Source organism: Pseudorasbora parva, chromosome 12 (genome assembly GCF_024679245.1).
Source record: "Pseudorasbora parva isolate DD20220531a chromosome 12, ASM2467924v1, whole genome shotgun sequence".
In the NCBI taxonomy this organism is placed as follows: Eukaryota; Metazoa; Chordata; class Actinopteri; order Cypriniformes; family Gobionidae; genus Pseudorasbora; species Pseudorasbora parva.
In genome coordinates this window covers 44,209,882-44,228,134 of record NC_090183.1, presented here as the reverse complement: position 1 = coordinate 44,228,134, position 18,253 = coordinate 44,209,882, and the positions used below count along the sequence as shown (strand labels likewise).

Here is an 18,253-nt window from a genome sequence, read left to right as displayed (position 1 = left end):
GACATTTTGCTAATATCACAGAAAACAAAGTATTTTTACAAATTAAATAATTTTGTACAAGATTTGTATTTTATTTGATAAATTGTTACTAATGTTCTAAGTATATTTTTATTAAAATAGTAAATAGCTATTTTAGGTAACTTGTTAAGAATTAGGCTTTTAATATTTCATATTTTCTGTGCTCTTAAAAAAAGAATGTCAATTTAGTTGTTTTTTTTAGGCTGATGTCTTGTGTAATTATAAACTAATAGTAGCACAGGTCTGCGTGAGCCGACAGCGCCCTCTGGTGTTGCATTACTCTCTTCTCAAGAGCCACACTGGTCTTTTTCAGAACCGCATGCATGAGAGCATGAAACTGTTCGACTCCATCTGTAACAACAAGTGGTTCACCGAGACCTCCATCATCCTCTTCCTCAACAAGAAGGATCTGTTTGAGGAGAAGATCACGCGCAGCCCTCTCACCATCTGCTTTCCCGAGTATTCAGGTCTTTGACTTCTCTTTTTAAACTCAGCTCAGTCAGTATTGCTTTCTGTGATTAATCCACATTATCCCACAAATGAGGCTTGAACTGAACCCAGAACTTCAGTGTGCTTTCCTTTGGCATGTGGAACATGATCTAGCATGAGGTTATTTTTATTTAACTAAAACAATGTTAGAAGACGGACAAGTTCATTTTGCGTATCATTTTCATACAGGAGCCAATAAATATGATGAGGCTGCCAGTTACATCCAGACCAAGTTTGAGGACCTCAACAAGAAAAAGGACACAAAGGAGATTTACACCCACTTCACCTGTGCTACTGACACTAAGAACGTGCAGTTTGTGTTTGACGCCGTCACTGACGTCATCATCAAAAACAACCTGAAGGACTGCGGCCTCTTTTAATGACGGCGGCCAAGAGAAGGACGAGGTACGCACGCCCACACACACACACACACACACACAGACACACACTAACCTTACCCCTAAACCTACACACACAAACCCAACCCCTAAACCTGCCCAACACACTCACTTACCCTACCCCTAAACCTACACACACACACACACACACACACACACACACACACACACACACACACACACACACACACACACACACACTAACCCTACCCCTAAACCTGCCCAACACACAAACCCTACCCCTAAACCTGCCCAACACACACACACACACACACACACACACCCTAAACCTGCCCAACACACACACACTAATTGCTTCAAAATGTGTTTGTACCTTCAAAAGTTTGGGTTTGGTAAGATTTTTTTTCTTATGTTTTTGAAAGAAGGCCGACCAAGGCTGTATTTATTTGATCAAAAAGGCAGTAAAAACAGCAATATTGTATTATTAGAATTTGGAATTTTCAAAGAACACGTATTGTTCCAGCTTCATGCATTCCTTAGTTATCACCACTTGAGTATGGGTTTCATAAAAAAAGCTATATTTTGAGCAAAAAGCTGATAAAATTGTCATAGTGCACCTTAACCGCATAACAGGGAAAACATGGAAAATTCTGTCATTGGTGAGGACAGAGTTAAGACCTTCGATCATCTTCAGACTCAGATGAAGATATTTCTGATGAAATCTGAGAGCTCTAACCCCTCCACATAGACAGCAGTTTAATGAACACTTTCAACGTCCAGAAAGGAAGTAAAGACATCGTTAAAATAGTTTTTAATGGTATATTTAGTTTGTAATAGTTTTTAATGGTACATTTAGTTTGTAATAGTTTTTAATGGTATATTTAGTTTGTATAATAGTTTTTAATGGTATATTTAGTTTGTAATAGTTTTTAATGGTATAGTTAGTTTGTAATAGTTTTTAATAGTATATTTAGTTTGTATAATAGTTTTTAATGGTATATTTAGTTTGTAATAGTTTTTAATAGTATAGTTAGTTTGTAATAGTTTTTAATGGTATAGTTAGTTTGTAATAGTTTTTAATGGTATATTTAGTTTGTAATAGTTTTTAATGGTATAGTTAGTTTGTAATAGTTTTTAATAGTATAGTTAGTTTGTAATAGTTTTTAATGGTATATTTAGTTTGTAATAGTTTTTAATAGTATAGTTAGTTTGTAATAGTTTTTAATGGTATATTTAGTTTGTAATAGTTTTTAATGGTATAGTTAGTTTGTAATAGTTTTTAATAGTATAGTTAGTTTGTAATAGTTTTTAATGGTATAGTTAGTTTGTAATAGTTTTTAATGGTATATTTAGTTTGTAATAGTTTTTAATGGTATAGTTAGTTTGTAATAGTTTTTAATGGTATATTTAGTTTGTAATAGTTTTTAATGGTATAGTTAGTTTGTAATAGTTTTTAATGGTATAGTTAGTTTGTAATAGTTTTTAATGGTATAGTTAGTTTGTAATAGTTTTTAATAGTATAGTTAGTTTGTAATAGTTTTTAATGGTATAGTTAGTTTGTAATAGTTTTTAATAGTATAGTTAGTTTGTAATAGTTTTTAATAGTATAGTTAGTTTGTAATAGTTTTTAATGGTATAGTTAGTTTGTAATAGTTTTTAATGGTATAGTTAGTTTGTAATAGTTTTTAATGGTATATTTAGTTTGTAATAGTTTTTAATGGTATAGTTAGTTTGTAATAGTTTTTAATGGTATATTTAGTTTGTAATAGTTTTTAATAGTATAGTTAGTTTGTAATAGTTTTTAATGGTATAGTTAGTTTGTAATAGTTTTTAATGGTATAGTTAGTTTGTAATAGTTTTTAATGGTATAGTTAGTTTGTAATAGTTTTTAATGGTATATTTAGTTTGTAATAGTTTTTAATGGTATAGTTAGTTTGTAATAGTTTTTAATGGTATAGTTAGTTTGTAATAGTTTTTAATGGTATAGTTAGTTTGTAATAGTTTTTAATGGTATATTTAGTTTGTAATAGTTTTTAATGGTATAGTTAGTTTGTAATAGTTTTTAATGGTATATTTAGTTTGTAATAGTTTTTAATGGTATAGTTAGTTTGTAATAGTTTTTAATAGTATAGTTAGTTTGTAATAGTTTTTAATGGTATAGTTAGTTTGTAATAGTTTTTAATGGTATATTTAGTTTGTAATAGTTTTTAATAGTATAGTTAGTTTGTAATAGTTTTTAATGGTATATTTAGTTTGTAATAGTTTTTAATGGTATAGTTAGTTTGTAATAGTTTTTAATAGTATAGTTAGTTTGTAATAGTTTTTAATGGTATAGTTAGTTTGTAATAGTTTTTAATGGTATATTTAGTTTGTAATAGTTTTTAATGGTATAGTTAGTTTGTAATAGTTTTTAATAGTATAGTTAGTTTGTAATAGTTTTTAATAGTATAGTTAGTTTGTAATAGTTTTTAATAGTATAGTTAGTTTGTAATAGTTTTTAATGGTATAGTTAGTTTGTAATAGTTTTTAATGGTATATTTAGTTTGTAATAGTTTTTAATGGTATAGTTAGTTTGTAATAGTTTTTAATGGTATAGTTAGTTTGTAATAGTTTTTAATAGTATAGTTAGTTTGTAATAGTTTTTAATGGTATAGTTAGTTTGTAATAGTTTTTAATAGTATAGTTAGTTTGTAATAGTTTTTAATAGTATAGTTAGTTTGTAATAGTTTTTAATAGTATAGTTAGTTTGTAATAGTTTTTAATGGTATAGTTAGTTTGTAATAGTTTTTAATGGTATATTTAGTTTGTAATAGTTTTTAATGGTATATTTAGTTTGTAATAGTTTTTAATAGTATAGTTAGTTTGTAATAGTTTTTAATGGTATAGTTAGTTTGTAATAGTTTTTAATGGTATAGTTAGTTTGTAATAGTTTTTAATAGTATAGTTAGTTTGTAATAGTTTTTAATGGTATAGTTAGTTTGTAATAGTTTTTAATAGTATAGTTAGTTTGTAATAGTTTTTAATAGTATAGTTAGTTTGTAATAGTTTTTAATAGTATAGTTAGTTTGTAATAGTTTTTAATGGTATAGTTAGTTTGTAATAGTTTTTAATGGTATATTTAGTTTGTAATAGTTTTTAATGGTATAGTTAGTTTGTAATAGTTTTTAATGGTATATTTAGTTTGTAATAGTTTTTAATAGTATAGTTAGTTTGTAATAGTTTTTAATAGTATAGTTAGTTTGTAATAGTTTTTAATGGTATATTTAGTTTGTAATAGTTTTTAATGGTATATTTAGTTTGTAATAGTTTTTAATGGTATAGTTAGTTTGTAATAGTTTTTAATGGTATATTTAGTTTGTAATAGTTTTTAATAGTATAGTTAGTTTGTAATAGTTTTTAATGGTATAGTTAGTTTGTAATAGTTTTTAATGGTATAGTTAGTTTGTAATAGTTTTTAATAGTATAGTTAGTTTGTAATAGTTTTTAATGGTATAGTTAGTTTGTAATAGTTTTTAATGGTATAGTTAGTTTGTAATAGTTTTTAATAGTATAGTTAGTTTGTAATAGTTTTTAATAGTATAGTTAGTTTGTAATAGTTTTTAATGGTATATTTAGTTTGTAATAGTTTTTAATGGTATATTTAGTTTGTAATAGTTTTTAATAGTATAGTTAGTTTGTAATAGTTTTTAATGGTATATTTAGTTTGTAATAGTTTTTAATGGTTTAGTTAGTTTGTAATAGTTTTTAATGGTATATTTAGTTTGTAATAGTTTTTAATGGTATAGTTAGTTTGTAATAGTTTTTAATAGTATAGTTAGTTTGTAATAGTTTTTAATGGTATAGTTAGTTTGTAATAGTTTTTAATGGTATATTTAGTTTGTAATAGTTTTTAATGGTATAGTTAGTTTGTAATAGTTTTTAATAGTATAGTTAGTTTGTAATAGTTTTTAATAGTATAGTTAGTTTGTAATAGTTTTTAATGGTTTAGTTAGTTTGTAATAGTTTTTAATGGTATATTTAGTTTGTAATAGTTTTTAATGGTATAGTTAGTTTGTAATAGTTTTTAATAGTATAGTTAGTTTGTAATAGTTTTTAATGGTATAGTTAGTTTGTAATAGTTTTTAATGGTATATTTAGTTTGTAATAGTTTTTAATGGTATAGTTAGTTTGTAATAGTTTTTAATAGTATAGTTAGTTTGTAATAGTTTTTAATAGTATAGTTAGTTTGTAATAGTTTTTAATGGTATAGTTAGTTTGTAATAGTTTTTAATAGTATAGTTAGTTTGTAATAGTTTTTAATAGTATAGTTAGTTTGTAATAGTTTTTAATGGTATATTTAGTTTGTAATAGTTTTTAATAGTATATTTAGTTTGTAATAGTTTTTAATGGTATAGTTAGTTTGTAATAGTTTTTAATAGTATAGTTAGTTTGTAATAGTTTTTAATGGTATAGTTAGTTTGTAATAGTTTTTAATGGTATATTTAGTTTGTAATAGTTTTTAATGGTATATTTAGTTTGTATAATAGTTTTTAATGGTATATTTAGTTTGTAATAGTTTTTAATGGTATATTTAGTTTGTAATAGTTTTTAATGGTATATTTAGTTTGTATAATAGTTTTTAATGGTATATTTAGTTTGTATAATAGTTTTTAATGGTATATTTAGTTTGTAATAGTTTTTAATGGTATATTTAGTTTGTAATAGTTTTTAATAGTATAGTTAGTTTGTAATAGTTTTTAATAGTATAGTTAGTTTGTAATAGTTTTTAATGGTATATTTAGTTTGTAATAGTTTTTAATGGTATATTTAGTTTGTAATAGTTTTTAATGGTATAGTTAGTTTGTAATAGTTTTTAATAGTATAGTTAGTTTGTAATAGTTTTTAATGGTATATTTAGTTTGTAATAGTTTTTAATGGTATATTTAGTTTGTATAATAGTTTTTAATGGTATATTTAGTTTGTAATAGTTTTTAATGGTATAGTTAGTTTGTAATAGTTTTTAATGGTATAGTTAGTTTGTATAATAGTTTTTAATGGTATATTTAGTTTGTAATAGTTTTTAATGGTATATTTAGTTTGTATAATAGTTTTTAATGGTATATTTAGTTTGTAATAGTTTTTAATAGTATAGTTAGTTTGTAATAGTTTTTAATAGTATAGTTAGTTTGTAATAGTTTTTAATAGTATAGTTAGTTTGTAATAGTTTTTAATGGTATAGTTAGTTTGTAATAGTTTTTAATGGTATATTTAGTTTGTAATAGTTTTTAATGGTATAGTTAGTTTGTAATAGTTTTTAATAGTATAGTTAGTTTGTAATAGTTTTTAATGGTATATTTAGTTTGTATAATAGTTTTTAATGGTATATTTAGTTTGTAATAGTTTTTAATGGTATAGTTAGTTTGTAATAGTTTTTAATAGTATAGTTAGTTTGTAATAGTTTTTAATAGTATAGTTAGTTTGTAATAGTTTTTAATAGTATAGTTAGTTTGTAATAGTTTTTAATGGTATAGTTAGTTTGTAATAGTTTTTAATAGTATAGTTAGTTTGTAATAGTTTTTAATGGTATAGTTAGTTTGTAATAGTTTTTAATAGTATAGTTAGTTTGTAATAGTTTTTAATAGTATAGTTAGTTTGTAATAGTTTTTAATGGTATAGTTAGTTTGTAATAGTTTTTAATAGTATAGTTAGTTTGTAATAGTTTTTAATAGTATAGTTAGTTTGTAATAGTTTTTAATGGTATATTTAGTTTGTAATAGTTTTTAATAGTATAGTTAGTTTGTAATAGTTTTTAATGGTATAGTTAGTTTGTAATAGTTTTTAATGGTATATTTAGTTTGTAATAGTTTTTAATGGTATATTTAGTTTGTAATAGTTTTTAATGGTATAGTTAGTTTGTAATAGTTTTTAATAGTATAGTTAGTTTGTAATAGTTTTTAATAGTATAGTTAGTTTGTAATAGTTTTTAATGGTATATTTAGTTTGTAATAGTTTTTAATGGTATAGTTAGTTTGTAATAGTTTTTAATGGTATATTTAGTTTGTAATAGTTTTTAATGGTATAGTTAGTTTGTAATAGTTTTTAATGGTATAGTTAGTTTGTAATAGTTTTTAATAGTATAGTTAGTTTGTAATAGTTTTTAATAGTATAGTTAGTTTGTAATAGTTTTTAATGGTATAGTTAGTTTGTAATAGTTTTTAATAGTATAGTTAGTTTGTAATAGTTTTTAATGGTATAGTTAGTTTGTAATAGTTTTTAATGGTATAGTTAGTTTGTAATAGTTTTTAATGGTATAGTTAGTTTGTAATAGTTTTTAATAGTATAGTTAGTTTGTATAATAGTTTTTAATGGTATATTTAGTTTGTAATAGTTTTTAATGGTATAGTTAGTTTGTAATAGTTTTTAATGGTATATTTAGTTTGTAATAGTTTTTAATAGTATAGTTAGTTTGTAATAGTTTTTAATAGTATAGTTAGTTTGTAATAGTTTTTAATAGTATAGTTAGTTTGTAATAGTTTTTAATAGTATAGTTAGTTTGTAATAGTTTTTAATAGTATAGTTAGTTTGTAATAGTTTTTAATGGTATATTTAGTTTGTATAATAGTTTTTAATGGTATATTTAGTTTGTAATAGTTTTTAATGGTATAGTTAGTTTGTAATAGTTTTTAATAGTATAGTTAGTTTGTAATAGTTTTTAATAGTATAGTTAGTTTGTAATAGTTTTTAATAGTATAGTTAGTTTGTAATAGTTTTTAATGGTATATTTAGTTTGTAATAGTTTTTAATGGTATATTTAGTTTGTAATAGTTTTTAATGGTATAGTTAGTTTGTAATAGTTTTTAATAGTATAGTTAGTTTGTAATAGTTTTTAATGGTTTAGTTAGTTTGTAATAGTTTTTAATGGTATATTTAGTTTGTAATAGTTTTTAATGGTATATTTAGTTTGTAATAGTTTTTAATAGTATAGTTAGTTTGTAATAGTTTTTAATAGTATAGTTAGTTTGTAATAGTTTTTAATAGTATAGTTAGTTTGTAATAGTTTTTAATGGTATATTTAGGGGTTCAACCTTAATGTCATGAAGCCACGAGAATACTTTAGTGTGCAAAAAACTATTTATTCACGTCTGTGTCAGTCTCCATTTCTTCAGAAGTCTTTGAATGGATCAGAATTTATTTGAAATGGAATCTTTCGAAACATTATAAACGTCTTTACTGTCACACTTGATCAGTTTAAGCATCCTCGGCCTCGCTGAAATAAAGAATTGATTTCCTACTGTCCCCAAACGTTTTGAACGAGTGTATTTCTGACTGTCGTTGGATTAGATTATAAAATATCAAACTAAATCTCATTTATTTTAAACATGTGATGAGTGAGGCTGTTCTTAACCGTGTCCGTGTGGTTGTGTTTTTTCCTCAGGAGTGTGAACTGTTTGATGGAGCTGGTCGACGGGTTACACACCACACGCTAGACTGCCTTCAGCTCTACCTGTAACGATAGTTTTTTTGTTTTTTTTGTGATAACCTGAAAAAGACTCGTGAACCAGGAAAAGAGAAACTTCACAGAATTCCAGCACACCATGCTTTTTTTCCTAAACCTTGAATTTGAAATCGGTTCTCAATGTGTAAATATTTAATTTTGCAGTTGTTTTCTGCCAAAAACCGAGCTGAGATTCAGGATTATATTCTGAGATTTGTTTCTATTGAGCTTGTTTTTCGGGGTGGGTGAGGACTTCTTTTATGGATGTGCTAGTTTTATTCAACTCGCTGCTTTTGTAAAGTTAACATGGGCACAGAAAGAAAACGAGACATCTCTTTTTGTAAACCTTTAGCACCAAATCTTCATCAAACTGTATTGTTGCATGACGACGGACCGTATGAAATCACTCGCTCGCTCTAAACGTTCCCTCAGCCGCTGATATATCTGGACACACTCTATTAGCTCGACTCTGACACTAGTCCTGACTAGTGTAAAATATTTCTACCCAACCTCACATTTCTCCTTCCAGTCGCTGTTCCATCCCTTCTTTTGCATCGCGATGTCTGTGCCTTGTTTTCACTGTCTGTAGATCATAGGGCTGTTTTTATTCACGCTATCTCAAATGAAACGTGTAAAAGTGTTGAGCACATTTTAAGAGCTAAATAAAACTTAGACTACAGTCTTTTAGTTAATGTCTAAAATACCATCAAAGATTTCGTTGAAAATAAAAGTTGATATGTAAAATAGACCTGTGCTACTGTGTCTTTTTGTCTCTCTTATAACACTGAATGCAGCACATTTGTTTTTGCATATGCAATGCATGATGTGCTGTTTTCCTTCATATTCAGTATAGACTTCGTCAGTGTCACTCCATCACCACAGGAGGGCGCGAGAGGAACACTAACATCAAAATGACTGACAATCCACAAGTCTGTGCTAAACTTGTGTTGCATACCAAACCATTTAAACTACAATTGGGCAATTTTTTTTTATTTAGTAGCCTAATTTTTTCATGCCATTACATTTTTTTTTATAGCATAGCATAACATCACAAAATAAAAATCCTGTTTTATGTCCTCTGTAGTGGACACTAGGACATGACGTATAGGCAAAAACAATGGGATTTTTTTTTTCCACAATCAAATTTTTGATTATTTTGTTTTTAACCAAACTTTGTATAAAGATAATTGTCAACTATATAACGGAAGGAATGTATATACCATTTTACGTTATGCAATATGTGTGTTAAATGGCAATACATGGGTTTTCCGATTCAATGCAATGTATCTATACACTGTCTCTAAATTAAATTTTATGTAATGAAGTGTAATAATGGGACTGGAAGTAATAATTGGCAACATTTTCATAATATCTAATATTTTATAGCAATATTTATATCTAATTTCTTTACCTATTGACATGTGTCTCCTAAAATGCCTGATAACATGATGTTAGTCCTCATGTCTCTACAGCGGTCATGTATGAAATCAACGCTCTGTTTTTAACAGTCATATTTTGATTAGAAACCCCTTGACATTTATTAGATGTTGATTTATGATAACAAAAACAAAAAATTAGTCAAATTAAATAATTACAAAGTATGATATTTCTATAAGAGGGCTAAATTTGATCACTAAAGTAATGCAATTCTTCTTCATAGGTTTAAAGATGCATGTTTTGTAGTCAAAAAGTACGATGGTGGTAACATGGTAATGTCATGTATTGAGTAACTTACATTCCATATATATTTTTTGCTATCACATAGTACTTAAACAAGAAGATCTGTTTTTGTTAACGTTTTTTTGTCATAAAATAACAATAGAATGTTTTTTGTCATTTAATCTTATTTTATTCCACAACAAAATATTATCAGTAGTATTCATTTATCGAGAATTTATCATTTATTATTATTAATCATTACGCGGAAGCGATTGTTCTTCATTCACGCTTCACTTCCTGATTGGATGGCAGCCTGACGCGTAGCGCTGATTGGTTGAGAGGAAACTGACGGCGCGGTCAAAAGCGCTCAGCGCTCTCTCAACCAATCAGTACGTATATCTCATGTAGTGCTCGTGTCAGAGCAGTTTATAGTACACACGAGAGGGGAAGTGTTTGATTGTAATGACCTGAGCATTAAGGAAATTAGTTTTAATCCTTCGCTGCACAGTTTTATCTCTATTTGCGTTTCACAACGACGCAAACGTGCCGCTCGCGTTAAACGCGGAACGCTCCGTGCGGGAAATAATCACCGACAGAACCAAAACAGTTTGGGACGAGGCCAGTGACGCGCGGGCGTTCTGCACAGCGATTGGCTGTCGGGCCCGAGAGGGCGTGGTCACGGCGACGGCGTGGGTTCGCCTGTGTGACACAATTACAACAACTTTAATCTGTGGCGGACTCAACTTTAGATTGTTTTAATTCGTTCCGCGGTTTGTAAGTGTGCACGGGCCGCACGTCACGCATAAACATTGACCCGCCGCATCACACAGTTTATTCCTACAAAACAATGTGAGAAGCAACTCGCGAGGGGGCTTTAGACACCGAAGCGCGTTTTACCGGGGAAAAGTTTCCGATTATTGTGGATTATTTGGACGAACGGAGCTCGCCTTCTCTCGGTGCGATTCCATGAAATCGTGCCGAGTGTCGCTCGCCGTCGCCGCTGCTCGACGCCTCAAGCCTCGTTCACACCGCCAGCGACACGCAGCGACAAAGCGACACGATCCCATTCATTTCAATGGAGCGCTGGCGACTTCCGGCGACACGAGCGACAGTGACCGTTGGCGACAGAATGTGGGCGTGTCAAGCGACACGAGACGCGCGACAAAAGTTCAGAAATTTCAACTTTATGCAAACGAGAAGCGATTTTCGCGAGCGACAACCAATAGGAGTGAAGTCAGTGGAGTGCACGTGATCCGTCTGCTTTACTGCGGTGTCCGGAGGAGTTGTTTATATTAGCTTTTAGCAAGCCCCCTGTTCTTTATAATATGTCTCTGTGTAGCCTACATACAGAGACACATTTAAAAAAATGATGCATGGAAAAACGTGTCTGGGATTGTGGGGATATAAAGTAAGTTTTGACTAAACTGCATGCAATATGGTCTACCTATTACAGTACAGTGTGTATGTATTCTAATAACTTGCTCTGTTCTGCAAAACACTAGTAATAAAAACGGTACTATAGTACAAATATATTTAATGACGTTTATATGCAACCCGTGTAGTGGGAACGCCCACTAGCGACATGAATCTCTGGCGCTGGCGACATGCAGCGACAAAATCGCTGGCGGTGTGAACGAGGCTTCAGACGCGCATTGACTGATAACGAGCAGCAGACGCGACAGGAGTCAGTTTGGAGACTTTACAAACACTGGATATTTTTGGTGTAGCGTTTGGTAAGTGTCTTAAGCGCTCTTAGGCTGCACACACACACTGTGCATTATTTAAAATACTTATGTCACATCTTTTTCTTTCTTTTCTCTCTCAGGGGAACAAGAAAATACACCAAGGTGGACTAACTCAGCAAACAGAACAATAAACATGGTAAGTGCTTGGTTTTGCTTGCTTTGTTCTTGTTAATCTGGAGATGATATTGTCTAAACATAACATTGGTAGCAAAGCAAAACATGCATAGATTTAATTGAATACTAAAACTTTATATAGTATCTAAAATAGATATACTATACTATATATACATATACTAAGCAGTTATTGTTGATTTGTCAGATTGTCATCAGGTTAAGCTGTTTGTGATATTAGCAGCATCTGGTTATTTATCATTAATATGAGCAAATTAAAATTAGGCTTTTGAATGAAGTTATAACTACCATAGTAGTGTATTTCCCTACTCCTGACTGTCAGCACTTCCACTAAAAGGCCAGTTTAGAGTTGGTAGCCTATATCTGAGTTAAACTATAGGAAAATGCAGCATATGAATGAATATATCAAATAGTAATGTGACACATGCACTGTTGCGTTCTGTGCCTCCCTCTGCACTATAACAGTACAGTCTTGAACTGTAATCTGGCTTGTGAAATGAAATGTACATTTTCAGCAGCGATGGATGGAGGTTAACCGCTACCCAACTCTATGCATTTTTCATGGCCTCTGGCAACCGCTGGCTTTTCAAACACACACGCACGCACACACACACACACACACACTTGCAGCTCAGAGCCAAATGGCTAAGTTCTCACAGCTGTGATAACATCATAGAGCGGTCACTGGTCCTGTAGCTCAAGCCCGTCTGAGAGCGGGCACATATAGATGGGTGTTTTTATGCCTTTCAAAAGCATTCCCCAAAAATTCCAAATGCTTAACGGCTACTGTGAAGTGAAAGTCAAGTAAATCACTTGAGAGTAGAGGGATGTTATCGCTGGAAAACAGGGACTTTTTGCTTTACGAGAGGTGTGGACCCTGGACGGAATGAAATCAGTTTGATAAGCGTGGTCGAGGGATATTTTTGCTGTTGTTTCAAAGAACTAAGAACTTAAGTCTATGGGGCAATTCTGGAGGGTTTAAAACCATCAATGTACTTCGTTTTTTTTTTTTTTTCAGTTTAGTATTTATAAAAAATAAAATTATATATATAGGAATAATACAGAAAAGTGAAATTACCATTAAAAAATACAAGACAAATAAGAAAAAAGGTTGTTTTTTAAAAAAAATATGCTTTAAAACTATTTATTTCTGTGATGCAAAGATGCATTTTCAGTCTTCAATGTGACATGATCCTTCAGAAAACATTCTCAATCATATGATGATTTGATGCTTTATTGATATTTGATAGTTATTTTTTGGAACAAACGTTTAAGGATTCATTGACAAATAAAGTTAAAAAGAACAGCATTTATTCAAAATATAAATCTTTACTATCCCTTTAAAAAAAAAAAAATCTTAAAAAAAACCTGACCATAAACTTTTGAAGGGCAATGTGTATATTGTTAGAAAAGATTTATATTTTTAAAAAGAACAGCATTTAATTTAAACAGCATAACAGTTTCCAAAATTGATATCTGAAGGATCATGTGACACTGAAGAAAGAAAATTCAGCTTTGATCATAAATTATATTTTAAAGTATGATTGAACTAGACAATCAATATTTTTAAATTGTAATATTTCACAAAATTACTGTTTTGTATTTTTAATCAGATAAATGCAGGCTTGATAAGCATAAGACTTCTTTCAAAAATATAAAAAAGTTTCTAAAATGGACCGGTACTGTGTATTTGTCATTATTTTATAATCATCCTCATCATATTATTATTAAAATCATTCTTTAGCAATGGCACTGCTGTAGGTAGTTGAATATCTAGTCATGGTGCATTACTGTAAACACTAATTTTGTGCATGTTTTGAACCGTCCCAAATTGACTGATATACACATCTGATCCCAGATCATTTGCTGTAAACTGCATAATTCAGCATTGTCCCCCCCAAAATGACATCATTCCCATTTCGACCACAACAATCATGAAGTTGCGGTGGGAGAAGTATGGCCTCTCTTTCTTCCAGAAGCGGAGCAGGAAGGGACTCCTCTCGTTTCCCGTTCCCACAATCAGTGCGGATGCATCGGTATGCATCATACTCGGACTCTTCTCCCACGAGACCGCCAAATGGCTTGTGTGTTTGTTTCTATCCCACTCGTCATGTTGTTGATTAATGCTGGATTCAACTGTGGAAAAATCCGGCTTGCTTTCATCTGAAGGGAAGATCAGGCACATGTATTGCTTGTTCGGTCTGTCCATGAATTGTTTTCCAAGGCGAATATAATTCCTGGACACATCAGTCTGGCAATGATCTGTGTTTTTTATACCATGGTTACATAGGGCTCTGTACCAGGGTTATTATATAATATATACTGATCAGGCATAACATTATGACAGGTGAAGTGAATAACACTGATGATCTCTTCATCACGGCTCCTGTTAGTGGGTGGGATATATTAGGCAGCAAGTGAACATTTTGTCCTCAAAGTTGATGTGTTAGAAGCAGGAAAAATGGGCAAGCGTAAGGATTTGAGCGAGTTTGACAAGGGCCAAATTGTGATGGCTAGATGACTGGGTCAGAGCATCTCCAAAACTGCAGCTCTTGTGGGCTGTTCCCGGTCTGCAGTGGTCAGTATCTATCAAAAGTGCTCCAAGGAAGGAACAGTGGAGAACCGGCCACAGGGTCATGGGCGGCCAAGACTCATTGATGCACGTGGGGAGCGAAGGCTGGCCCGTGTGGTCTGATCAAACAGACGAGCTACTGGAGCTCAAACTGCTCCAGAAGTTAATGCTGGTTCTGATAGAAAGGTGTCAGAATACACAGAGCATCTCAGTTTAGGGCTGCATAGCTGCAGACCTGGGAAAACTTGGGTCCTCCATCCATGTGGATGTTACTTTGACACATACCAACTACCTAAGTATTGTTGTAGACCATGGTCTGCCTTTCATGGAAACGGTATTCCCTGGTGGCTGTTAAGAGAGATAATGCTCCTGCCACAAAGCAAAAATGGTCCAGGAATGTTTGAGGAGCACAAATATGAGTTTGATTTGTTGACTTGTCCTCCAAATTGGTGATCAGTGTGATGCCCCACAATCCACATCTTGTGCCCGTGTAAATAATGGATGCTGACATTTGTGCAGTCAATGCTCTAACCTCTTCTTTTTCTTTCTTTAGCTGTGCGCTCGCAATTCAAGCGACTGCTTTCGAGACCAGATGCGATACATGATGAGGTCCCTGCAGGATCTGAAGCAGATACGAGAACCCGCCAATCAATCCAAGTGCTCATACGCCACTCGAGCCGGACAAAAGAGGGCGCAAAAGCGGGAGCAACTCAGTCGCTTGCGGATATCTGACGTTAGCGACGCCAGCACCTACGATTCGGCCTGCTGTCTCGCCAGCCCACTGGAAGAAGAGGAGGATGAAGAAGCCGGTGTTGGCCGTCTACCTCAGGGCTCTCCTAGCAGTGTGAAAAGTCTAGACTTTGATTCTGGGTACTCTGAAGCTTCATGGCAAGATGAGGGCGTGGTGTTGCGCCGCACGAGGAATGTACGCGTTTCATCATCTGCGTGTGTCCGCACCAACCGAATCCGTCCCAAATCGACATCAGACGCATGCCTAGAACGCTGGACGTCATTTGAGGCCAGCGACCCGACGGACTGGACCACGTCTTTGTTAACTAGAGGGCGTAATAGGCAACCGCTGGTTCTTGGAGACAACAGCTTTGCAGATCTTATTAAAAACTGGATGGACCTTCCAGAGTGCCCAGATTCTGCAGAACTGAAGCCAAACGCCAGCCGCAAAATAGCCAAGGACTTTCTGGTCAACATGCGGCGGAAAATAGCAGGCATGTCAAAGGGAGCTGGAGTTCAGGACAGACGGTCCGTAGAGGTTTGCACTAAGCGGATGTCGTGTCCTGTGGGATTTCAACCCCCAAAACCTTTCTTTCACCAGTCTCACACAAGCTTGCACCAAATGGGACCAGACTTTTACCAGTTTAGCTCTGCCATGAAGACTGGGAGTCGACAGCCTATCATATGCAATGATGTCATTGGATACATCTGATGTGTTTCTGAAAACGAACTGAATTTTATTTCTGAAATAATATTGCTCTATGTATTAATATTGCAATAAATGGTTTTATATAAAAAAAAAAGCATATTCTTCCCCATTTTTCTGAAAAACGAAGCAACTGATGTCACAATGAGGATATCAGAAAAAAAAGCAAAGTTTGGGTTATCTACAAGCTATCATTTAGCTCATTAAAAAAAAATTGTCATAAGTACCCAAAATCACTTTAGCATTGTTTCTTTTGTTAATTGGCTGTAACAAATGTATGTTAAAACATGGTTCCATGTATTAGTTAAAGGATTAGTTCACTTCAGAATGAAATTTCCTGATCATTTATTCACCCCCATGGCATCAAGATGCTCATGTCTTTCTTTTTTTGATCGAAAATAAATCAAGGTTTTTGGAGAGAATATTCCAGGATTTTCTCCATATCGTGGACCTGAACGGGGAGCAATTGGGTGAAGGTCCAAATTGCAGTTTCAATGCAGCTTCAAACGGCTCTGCACAATCCTGGATAAGGAATAAGGGTCTTATCTAGAGAAACCATCTGACATTTTCTTTATAAAAATAAATAAAATCTCATTTTGACCAGAAATGCTCGTCTTGCACTAGCTCTGTGATGCTCCATGTTCATTAGGTAATGAAGTTGGAAAAGTCACGCGTGACGTAGGTGAAGGAGAGTGTTACACCAGTGTATAGTGTAAATGCAAATATCGGATACAGGTCACTTTTAAAAGATGTAAGCAGGTCAGCAAAAAAAAGAAAAATTGTATCTAGTCACACTGTAAAAAAAAAAATTGTTGTCTCCAATTGAGCATTTTCTAGTGACTGATCACATCTAAATTTTTCAGTTGGCCGAATTGAAATTCTGTGAATTGATGCAATTTAATTCAAAGAAATTAAATTCGGCCAACTGAAAAATTTAGATGTGATCAGTCACTAGAAAATGTTCATTGGAGACCTAAATTTTCAATTGAATCAAGACCTGCAGTGTAAATGAGGCCTTTGTAAACTCTGGGTTGATACTTCTGCCAACGTCACCTTTTCAACATGACTACGTGATGCGTGAAGTCGTGGATGTGCACTGCAGAGCTAGTATAAGATGAGCAATTGTGGTTAGAGTATATAATTATTAATCGTTTTATTTTTTGAAAATAGCCGATGGTTTCTCTAGATGAGACCCTTATTTCTCAGATGGGATCGTTTCGAGTTCTTTGAAGCGGCATTAAAACTGCAATTTGGACCTTCAACCCATTGCTCCCCGTTGAGGTCCACTATATGGAGAAAAATCCTGGAAGGTTTTCCTCAAAAAACATTTATTTTCGACTAAAGGAAGAAAGACATGAACATCCTGGATGCCATGGGGGTGAGTAAATTATCCGGAAATATTACTTTTTAAAGTGAAATACTCCGTTTATTGTCTTGCCATTGTTTTTAAAGCTAACTAAACCAACAATATTCATGATTAGCTCTTCTGAGTTTGACGTTCTAAGTTGGTTTTCATTGCAAGAACGACAACTTTTCTCTGTGAGAATTGTGCTAGTTATGCAAATACAGTTTATAGTTTCAACACACAACGCTGAATATCTCATTTACTGTTCAAATACACTCTTTATTTCTGAAGAACAGGCAGCAATTTAGTAAAATATGAAATTCTCTCTTTATAATAAGACTTCGTCTACATCTCATACCATTCTGTCAGTAGATACGCACAGCTTAACACGGAGGCAGAATACAGTAGAAAGATACAGGCCCAGCTGTCAAATCTTTTTGTGAATGAAACACACTGCTGGAATGTGATTAGGTCTGAATGCGCACACACACACGTCTAAAGGTGATTCAATTAACAGATGTAGCTCATGCAGGGCTCCGGCTCTGGGATTGTTTTCACAGATTCACACATGATAAAAGTGAAGAGAGGGCTGGCTGCGTAACAAAGGCATGAGGGCGGGAATTAAGAAACCACAGGGGTCGTGTTGATAGCGGATACACATCATGTGTTTAAAAGAATTAACAGAAAAACTTTCACTTATAGGCTGTAAAAGAGCAGAATGAGAGAATCAAGTTTTACACTAAAAATATCCCAACTTAATCATTATTGTTTTCTAGGTGGCATTCAGAAGATTCTTGAGAAGATATAAGACTTATTAAAGAATGTTGGTAACACTTTACAATAAGGTTTCATGTTAAAACGAGTTAACTACAGTAGTTGACGTGAACTAATAATGAACAATAATTCTACACTCTAAAAAATGCTGGGTTAAAAACAACCCAAGTTGGGTTGAAAATGCACCGACCCAACAATTGGGTTGTTTTAACCCAATGGTTGAGTTGTTCTTACCCAGCAATTGGGTTGTC

The 18,253-nt window shown here is 32.1% G+C and overlaps 2 protein-coding genes across 3 annotated transcripts in view; both read left to right on the top strand.

Annotated features, from left to right (window-relative positions):
- gnai2b (guanine nucleotide binding protein (G protein), alpha inhibiting activity polypeptide 2b) overlaps positions 1-9,088 on the top strand; it is an 81,210-nt gene extending 72,122 nt beyond the window's left edge. For both annotated transcript variants that reach the window (XM_067460459.1, XM_067460458.1), the window contains exons 7-9: positions 332-485; positions 697-912; positions 8,281-9,088. In XM_067460459.1, coding sequence (XP_067316560.1) covers positions 332-485; positions 697-887 — 345 coding nt within the window. In that variant the 3' untranslated portion in view covers positions 888-912; positions 8,281-9,088. The remainder of the gene's footprint in view (positions 1-331; positions 486-696; positions 913-8,280) is intronic.
- Positions 9,089-11,640: 2,552 nt separating this feature from the next.
- Positions 11,641-15,966, top strand: inka1b (inka box actin regulator 1b). Its single transcript, XM_067458556.1, has 3 exons — positions 11,641-11,732; positions 11,825-11,880; positions 15,002-15,966. Exons 2-3 carry the CDS (start codon positions 11,878-11,880, stop codon positions 15,887-15,889), a joined length of 891 nt encoding a protein of 296 aa, XP_067314657.1. The 5' UTR covers positions 11,641-11,732; positions 11,825-11,877; the 3' UTR covers positions 15,890-15,966.
- Positions 15,967-18,253: the final 2,287 nt, after the last annotated feature.